General features: G+C 43.6%; 2 protein-coding genes across 2 annotated transcripts; one reads left to right on the forward strand and one right to left on the reverse strand.

The window, feature by feature from the left end:
• The first annotated feature begins 144 nt into the window (after nucleotides 1-144).
• LOC6563020 (exosome complex component RRP46) lies at nucleotides 145-1,093 on the forward strand. Its single transcript, XM_001989983.3, has 3 exons — nucleotides 145-316; nucleotides 376-611; nucleotides 667-1,093. Exons 1-3 carry the CDS (start codon nucleotides 211-213, stop codon nucleotides 1,030-1,032), a joined length of 708 nt encoding a protein of 235 aa, XP_001990019.1. The 5' UTR covers nucleotides 145-210; the 3' UTR covers nucleotides 1,033-1,093.
• Nucleotides 1,044-2,916, reverse strand: LOC6563793 (CDK5RAP1-like protein). The gene has a single exon (XM_032737389.1). The coding sequence runs from the start codon at nucleotides 2,883-2,885 to the stop codon at nucleotides 1,095-1,097; it is 1,791 nt and encodes a 596-aa protein (XP_032593280.1). The 5' UTR covers nucleotides 2,886-2,916; the 3' UTR covers nucleotides 1,044-1,094.
• Nucleotides 2,917-9,278: the final 6,362 nt, after the last annotated feature.

The following is a 9,278-nucleotide window of genomic DNA, read 5'->3' on the forward strand; positions in this document are numbered from 1 at the left end:
ATTTACTTGCATGCTTAATTACATATCATTTATAATAAGATATTTACAATGTATAATCAGCGTATCGGCTCCACCTGTTGATTCGATATTTTGTACGATAGCTTATGTGTAATGAGTAACTGTTGGCTACAAAGCGCTCATCTCTAATTCGGTTTTTGTTAGCATTCGCACGTTGTTTTTTTTTGTTGGATTGATCAATTTAATTAAAAGATGAGTAAAAAAGCAGCGACAAATGCAGCCAAAGACAAATTACGCGAAATGCAATGCAAATTCAATCCACTCTCCCGCAGCGATGGTTCCGTGATGTACAGCCAGGGTTTGTACTGAGTTTCCTCATGTTTTGAAATGCCGGCTAAAATTGTGCTCATTTTACAGGCGCCACAGTTGTGATTGCCGCCGTGCTGGGCCCGATTGAGGTGAAGACCCAGAACTTGAGCATCGAAGGTAGCTACTTGGAGTGCAACTACCGTCCCAAAGCCGGCTTGCCACAGGTAAAGGAGCGCATTCGCGAAGCAGCCATACGAGATGTCCTCGAACTAGCGCTCCTCAGTGAAGCCTATCCTCGATCAAAAATGTCGCTGCAGGTGCAGGAGCTTGAGGATCGTGGAAGCGTAAGACTTGAAATTTAAATGCATTGAATTGCCAACTAAACGAATTGCTTTGCAGACAGACGCGTGCGCCTTGAATTCAGCCTGCCTGGCCTTGCTCATCGGTGGCCTGCCCCTAAAGTATAGTTTTGCCGCTGTGCACTGCATCATCAATGAGCAGGGTGAATTTGTGCTCGATCCGGAGCTGAACGAGACGTTGCGTCAGCAGGCCAGCTTTACGTTCGCCTTCGACTCGGTGGATGGCAATCTGCTTCTGGTGCAAACAAAGGGCGCCTTCAAGATCGCCCAGTTCAATGACATCGAATGCATCTGCCGAGCAGCGAGTGCCCAAATCTTTGACTTCTATCGCAGTAATCTGGCCAAATATCATGGCAGGAGTGCGGAGAACGACAGCAGCAGCACGGATCTACCCATGGAAACGTGATGGGTCCTAAATTTAAGTTTGATTAAACCTAGCCTCCAGCCTTTATTGTGTCCACATTCAATTCAACTTGTTCTGTAATCACTAATGCTGCTCATGTGCAGCGGTATACCCTTCAGCACCTGCGAATTGGACTCCACGATGCGTGCAACCACGAAATCTCCCACGCCAATGTTCCTCCTACTGCTCTCGCCTGCATCTGCTGTGGTGGGTATGGAGGCGGCAGGCACAATTACCTTAATGTTAGCATCATTGCGTCCGAACCAGTGGCTATCGGATCGTTTGCTTTTGCCCTCGATTAAGATGAGCTGCTGCTGTCCCTCGAAACGTTTGTGCAAATGTGTGGCACCAGCCCGGAAAGCCTGTACCATGCGCTGCAGTCGAGCAGTCTTCACTGCGGTTGGCACATCGTCCACATAGCGTCTGTGGGCGGTGGTCTTCTCGCGCATGCTGTAGGCGAACAGGAAGGCGACATTATAACGCACGCTCTCGATGAGCGTCACAGTATCCTCGAACTCGGCCTCCGTTTCGCCACAGAAGCCGCAAATGAAGTCACTCGAAAGGCCCACCTCGGGCAGCATCTGACGGATGTGCGTCACCAGCTGCAAGTAGGCATCGCGAGTGTAGCCACGTCGCATGCGGGCGAGGACTGCTGTGTTGCCCGACTGGGCGGGCAGATGCAGCTGCTTGCAGACATTGGGATAGTCGCGTATCACGCGCAACACCTCGTCGGAGAAGTCTTTGGGATGCGGCGATGTGAACCGTATACGCATCTCCGGCACAGCCTCCGCCACACTTTGCAGCAACACCGCGAATGGTAATCCGCCCGTTTTCGGTTTGTACACTGTGCTGAATCCGGATGCCATGTTGCCATCGGTTGTGGCTTGGTTGTTCTCGCCACTTCTGTCCCTGTACGAGTTGACATTCTGGCCGAGCAGGGTCACCTCCTTGACACCCTGCTGCTGCAGTGTGCGCACCTCACGCACAATCGAGTCGAGGGGACGGGAACGTTCGCGTCCCCGTGTGAAGGGCACAATGCAGTAGGTGCACATGTTGTCGCAGCCCCGCATGATGGACACGAAGGCTGTGGGCGAGTCGGAGTTGAGGCGCACGGGCATCACATCCGCATAGGTTTCGTCCAGCGAGAGCAGCACATTGATCGCCGAGTTGCCGTAGTGCCGGGCAACGGCCAGCAGCCGGGGTAGATCCTTGTAGCTGTCTGGGCCCGCGATCACATCGACGCACTGCTCCTGCTCGAGCAGGCGCTCCTTCAGTCGCTCGGCCATGCAGCCCAGCAGCGTCAACTGCAACGGATGTCGCCTGGTGCCGCGTCGCTCCTTCAACGCACGCAGGTGCCGCAAGCGATGCCAGATCTTTTGCTCGGCACCGTCGCGCACGGCGCACGTCACCAGCATAACGACATCGGCACTGGCAACATCCTCGCATCGCTGATAGCCATTCTCGTGGAGAATGCTCCACACCACCTCCGTGTCGTTTGTGTTCATCTGGCAGCCATATACCTCAAAGTGCACCCGCCTTCCCTGCCCATTGTAGTCTATGGCACTCAAATATGGTATGCTGTTGTCCACTGCCTGCGAGTCCTCTTCCTCCTCCTTGCTTAGTCTTCGCCTTGGCTTTACGCTGAAGAAATCTCTCAGACCAGGTCCTCGTTCGACGCGCTCCACAAAAGTTTCACGTGGACCCTGAATTGGTTTATTTGTTGTTGTTGTGGATTGGGTGACAGCAGAGCGAGTGTTTGCAGCATGAGCAGCAGCAGCAGTGGAGGAGGCTGCCTTGCTCTGGTTGCGCCACTGCTGCCTCAGACAACCGTTCACCAGCTGCAAGCGCAGTTTCATTTTAGTTTTAATACAAAACAATCCGATTTTTGTTTAGAAATTATGTCACAAGTTAAATAGTGGGTTTTTTCTGACATATCGATAACTCACTATTTGATGTAGGTTGATTTGTTTGGTTTTTATTTATCGATTATTGCTGGCGCCTTAATTTGAGATATTTCAATTAAGATCTAATGCAATTCTTGCGTTGAAATATGAAGAAAGGTTTCTAATTAACAGAAAAGTAAAAAGTAATGTAGACATATAGGCTTCTTAGCGCCGCCTTAAGGGAAATTAAAGCGTCAAGCATTACGACATTTACGAAAGAAATTATGAAAATAAAATAAGTAATGCAAATCTGTAATGAATAAAACTTTGTCAATCATTCGTTAAGCCACTAAGATATTCAGACTTGCGCTTTGAATGCTCAAAGATGAAAACAATATGACCGCTAGATGGCACTAAGAAAATTGGAGTTATGGTTTTTAATAAATATAGCCAGTAGGTGGCATGGTGCAAAGATAAGATATTTATCATAACTTATACATATATTTTCAGCCGGTAGGTATTTTCCGACAAAAACTGTTCATATAACGTAGTACAAAATTTGGCCAGTAGATGGTATTATTGAAGGATGCTTACAAAAGTTAGTACTAAGTATAGCCGGTAGGTGGTGGTTGCGTCTAATATCGACCGGATTCTGTTCCCGATTTATTATAGGTGATTTAAATATGTTTCTTATTTCTATTTCAAGCGGATTACACTAAAAAGAGATGAATAAATCTTATAATCCTTAAATCTTTTCGCTTAAAGTAAATATTTAGTTTTTCATCTCTATATTAATTTTAAGCTAAAATATTAAAATATCGTTGCAATTTAATTGCAAATATAGCAACATCGATTAATATCGATATACATACATTTATAATTATTCGATCGATAGTACATTTAAGAACTTGAATTCTCACATTATGTAATTTGATAAATTTTTGGTACTACAAAACTAGATTGATGTGTAGATAGCCACTTTCGACAAACTAAGCTAAAATTAAAGCATGAATTCTTGCATCCTTGCCCATTGGTGTTTCTCTTTCTCACGTAATTGGAATGGAGTCAATGCTGATGTGGTTAACTAAATGTAGTATACATTTCCGCTTGCTTTGCCACGATAAACAGATGCAGAATGCCACTCGTGCTAAGGGGCAAGGGGTAATAATCTGACCTCATTATGAGCCTATCGTGGTCGAGTTAATAATGCACATCCAACAATCAGCAGCAGAAGCAGAAGCAGAAGCCGAAGAAGAAGACGACGATGCAGATGCAGATGAGGACGCTGCACAAATCCGTTGCAAGGTGGCAGGTTGGACCTCACTTCTTTGACGTTTTGTGGCTTTTGTGGGCCAATAACTGAATAATTGCGTCAACGTAACTCGTAAATGTGGCCATAAATAGAAGAGGGTTTGCTGGCCAAGTTGCCTCTAAGTACATACAATAAATATGGGCGAGCATGTGAATGTGCTTGTGGGTGTGGCAGCATTTCAAATGGGGGTTAGGGGGCGTGGCTTGGCTTGTCTGGCATATTTGTAAACACTTACTAGCAAAAATATTTTAATGAAAATGAAATGAAAATTCCACTTTTGGCCAAAAGAATTTCGTAATTACAGCGAAAAAATTCGGTAATTAAATTCATGAAGTTTTTGGCTCGGCGCAGCGAAGCGTTTGCCATTTTCGGCGCTAGGGTCCCAGGGAACCCAAGGCAACGAAGGCAGCCAGGACACCCAGGACACCCGGGTGCCGGGTCCCGGATCCCACGGAACCCAAAAATATCTGTAACTTGTGTGTCTATGCCACTGACTCTGACCGCCTTGTTGGTTAAGCATTTTCTTGTATTTTGTCGGCACTTTTCCGCTAAAGTTATTTTCGCATGAGTTTCGCTTCTGGCAGCGCTTCTCGCCGCCACCAGCAGCATGAGCTATAAATCTTAGCGGCCAAGTTTCACTGCTGCTCCACTGCTCCACAGCTTCAAGGAGACGGAATGCTGCTTCTGCTCCTTGTGGATAAGAGTGGAGTTTGAAGCAGCTTAAGCTGACTCGACTCAACTCGACTCGACTCAACACAACTCGACTCGTTCGTATTGCGTATTCCGTATTCCGGCATAGACGTAAATTGTAAAAAGCTTGCCAATAATTCAGTTGTGCGCATTGTGTTTGCTCTTCGGCCATTTTGCGTTTATGATAAGTATTTATGGTATTTTATGTTTAGCTATTGCAATTAATCCGACAATTCTGCGCTCGAGCACGAACTGGACAGTTGAGAACTGCTAAGTGTATTTCCAATCGCAGCAGATAATTAAATTATTGCTAAGTAGACAGGGAAAGTGTTTGACCCCATAATTCATTTTGTGTTTAGGAACTAGCGACAATTTTTCATCTTTTTTTTTTCTTTGCACACTATTTGAATTTTCGCAATTACCTCATTCAGTTCGATCGTTCCCTTCAGTTCGATTTATATCGATTTTAATTAAAATACATTTTAAAATATTATTAATCGTTACACTACACTCTTCTGAGTAATGTGTCGTTAATTAAATTTCACTTTCACTAGTCGCGTCACTTCCATGGTCCACCATCTGTGTCCCAATTGGCTTGCCACGAAAATCCTTAACCGCTGCATATACCAAGTGAGGACCCTTCCTGGCAACATGCCGTTTTACACCAACCTCCGCCTCCGTCTCCACCCCCTGCTCCGTCTCCACCACCGTCTCCGTCTGCCATTCAACCAAAAACGACACTTTTAGGCGCCATAACGTGGGCGCACGCATAATGATCCCCCGAATGGCTCAATGCGTAACTGTGGCCTTAAAAAGCGCCCAAAACTTTGCTTACAGATTTCCATTTTTCGAAAAACCATTTGCCCCGCCCCGCACAGCGTCGCCTCGTTCCGCAGCCTAACAACACTCCGTCGCCTGTTCCAGTTCGTTATACAGCACTGCGCTCGATATAAGGAATGGGGTTTGTGTAGTGGGGGGTAGGTGGGGATTGGTGTGGCTGCACAGCGGTGTTAACGGCACTGCTGAGAGTAATTCGCTACCCGAAACAAAGCGACGGGTGAAAAAAGTAACCCAATGTTAATAGAAAACGGTGCGCTGTCGTCGTCCTCATTGTCGTTAAATTGAAATTGTCGCGCAAATAAAAATTTGCATATTTTAGCATTGATTTTGTTGTCCTCCCGTCCGTCCCTCCGTTCCCTGTTCTGGCGGGCTTGACAGTCTCGCTGTCCCTTTGTGAGGCCCTTGGGATACGCGTCGTATGCGCAATGTTTGAGTGCAGTCAATAAATTTGTCCAAAATCGCTAAAATTGTGCAAATTAATTACAGAACAGTGCATAAAACAAACAAAAGCTATGTATGCATAGACACTAAACTATGCCATTCCCTCAACGCAAAGAAGTGAGTGGGATGGGGGTAGGATGGAGTGGGGGAGGGGAGGTGGTGTTGGTCTGAGGCCTCATTACTGGCTGCCAGCTCCAGTTGTTGTCTATACTAAATCCTGACGCTGTCACAATAAAATCCACTCAAGCCAAACATACGTCAGCAGTGACGAGAAGCAGCCCGAGACAAAGAATACAAAACTCAACCCAACCTCTAGTTGGGATCCGGGGTCCGTCTCCAAGGCAAGCTGCACAAATTTATGCGCTGGTCAGGACGAGCATAAAAACAAGAAGAAGCAAAAAAACGGTGTCCCTGTCAGTGACTCGAAGGCTCAGGGTGCAATACAAAACAGCTCATTGATTTATTTACGAGCTCAACTGATGTGTCCGCCCAGCCTATCTACAGTTGCCAACAGTGGGCTTGAGGGAGTATCAAGCAAATGCAACATCTAAATATTTATATTCTATACCATAATATTTATATCTGTATGGGTTCCATTAAAATGGCAAAGAAGCAGACAAACCATAAATTAGATATCATATTTTTAATAGAAAACCAATTAAATTTTCATCGAAGATGTATATAAATTTGAGCAATATTTGTATAGAAAGACATGATAAAGCGATTTGCATAAAGATATATTTAAGACTGGGAGAATGAAAGAATGAGATCGAATGAGAAAAATAACCAGGGAAAGAGGGAGAGGAGATTAAACCTCAACTGAAGAATCAGCCTATTGTTCAGAAAGGAATTTTAAAATAGATAGTTAAGTCTATCGGAGACCAGTGTTTTTATTTTCTTAATTCCAATTCTAAAATTGGCTTATTTTATTAACTGGTATTATCAAAAAAATATACAACCATTTTAGATAATTTATAAATTTTATATTTTTAAGAAATATGCTCTGCTTGAGGATCAAATTTCTGTGGGAACTATTTAGCACTGATTTTCAACAAAAATAAACTTAATGTAATAATCAATTATATTTATTCTTCAAATATTAATTTAACTATGTAAATTAAAATGTGTGTGTTTTTTTAAAAGTTTTTTTGTGTTTATTTTTTTTATTTATTTATTTTATACGTTTTCCCCTAAGCTGCTAGTATACATTTATAATTGATTGCTCAACTAATAGTCGATTAAACTAGTTAAAGATAAAATATATATTTTTATCTATATTTTGTTTTGATTTTTAATGTAGAGTTAATTTGTAATTGTGCTTTATTATATAAATGTCTTTTATTATATATTCAAAATAACCAATGTTTCATAGTATTTTGAGTATCTTACTCAGTATGTTTATTGTAAATTGGCAAATGGTAAATTAATCTCAAAATATGAATTAGTAAAAGTGATACGATTTGCATATATTCATTTTAATATTTGGCTCCACTGTGCTATGATGGCCCATGTGCACTGGACATGACCTCCATCTACATCTCGTTCTTTGTCTCCTTCACCATTTCAATGTCCATTTCCATCTCATGGCCATTCTCATGGAGACTTTCATGCTCGTTGTCTTTGCTTTGTGCATTGTGACTTACATAAACTGTACTCGAGTTGGTCGTGGTGCTATTTGAGCGCTGCAGCCGTACATCTTTTAGAGCAATGGCTTTTGACACTCAATATGCCTGCTGCTGATGCACGGGGGAGGCGTTTCAATATTTATGTTCCAATTCAGATATTCAGCTTTAAAAGGGCGTGTGTTTGCTGGTAACTTTCATTGTCACGTGGCGGTAATTACCGGTGTCGCCAGACACACACAACCAGACACACACACAGCGCACACACTCGTTTACTCGTATACAGATATGTATATGGCTTTGAACTGCACGCCAGTCAACACTCCGGCGGAGGCTCAGCAGGCGCTCTCCATTTACGTCTCCATCCGCGCAGCCCGCGACTCGTTTTACAATTTCAATTCATTGAATTTTAACGGCGCCTACAACAAAAACGCATTTCGTGTGCCACCCTCCACCACATCCCGCCTATCTCCTCTAACGGGAGATCAGAGCCATGTGGTGAAAGTTAACCAAAGTTTGTAAAACGCTGTGTGCAACATTTGGCGAGTGTCCTGCTTCCTGCTGACTGCCAATTGGCAAAACTGGCAAACTGGAAACTGGCAACTGGCATCGTCAGACTGCAGGCAGCCTTTGTCAATATCCATTATCCATTGGGTGTTGTGTAGGTCGCTGTCGTTGTCAGAGCTGCAATTGGAGTTGGAGTCCAGAGTCCAGAGTCCAGAGTCCAGAGTCCTGAGCCCTGATATTAAAACGTGTTTTATCACGCGCCGCCATTTCGCGGCCGAGTATTCATTCCGATTGCGGCCAGATTGCACTTTTCAAGTGCCTGTTAATGCACTTTTACACGTTGATCCGCGTTGACAAAAACTTAAAGCTGTGCTGCCCCTTTATATATATTCCAGCAGCAATTCAAATTAGAAAAACGAGCATTGAAAATGTCAACAAAAGTAAAAAACAACAACAAACGAGAAGGGTTGATGATGAGAAACTGGTGCTGCTTCTGCTTCTGCTTCTATTGTTCTTGTTGTTGTTGTTGTTATTGTTGTTGGTGTTGTTGTTGTGCATTCCAGGCAGCAGCTGCTGTTTGTCCTTTGCCGCCATTTTGTGCGTGCCAATGTTGTCGTATTCTGTATTCCGTATTCTGTCTTCTCTGCCTCAGACTCCACTTATTCTTCTCTCGCATTCGTCTGCTACACTCACATAAAAGAGGGTCTTGAAATTTAGAAATCATCTTGTTAATGAACCACAGGGAATTATGAATAATTTAGAGAAAACGTCGAAGTTTTGGGCAGTTTTGTGTTTAATTGAATATTAGCCTGTTTCTTGCTAATTAAATTATTAAATTACAACAGGAGATTTTGTTTGTCTGCCCAAGAGTATTTTTTTGGCTTTTAATTTCGCAGGTATATTCTTTGAAAAATTTTAGAAAAACGTCAAAATTCTAGTGTGTTGTATAAGTGT

The sequence above is a fragment of the Drosophila grimshawi genome, unplaced genomic scaffold (genome assembly GCF_018153295.1).
Source record: "Drosophila grimshawi isolate 15287-2541.00 unplaced genomic scaffold, ASM1815329v1 contig_311, whole genome shotgun sequence".
Taxonomy (NCBI): Eukaryota; Metazoa; Arthropoda; class Insecta; order Diptera; family Drosophilidae; genus Drosophila; species Drosophila grimshawi.

Coding starts and splice junctions, on each gene's coding strand:
- LOC6563020 (XM_001989983.3), top strand. CDS start 211: ATGAGTAAAAAAGCAGCGACAAATGCAGCCAAAGACAAATTACGCGAA. Junction 317..375: donor TTCCGTGATGTACAGCCAGG/GTTTGTACTGAG, acceptor CTCATTTTACAG/GCGCCACAGTTGTGATTGCC. Junction 612..666: donor AGCTTGAGGATCGTGGAAGC/GTAAGACTTGAA, acceptor ATTGCTTTGCAG/ACAGACGCGTGCGCCTTGAA.
- LOC6563793 (XM_032737389.1), bottom strand. CDS start 2,885: ATGAAACTGCGCTTGCAGCTGGTGAACGGTTGTCTGAGGCAGCAGTGG.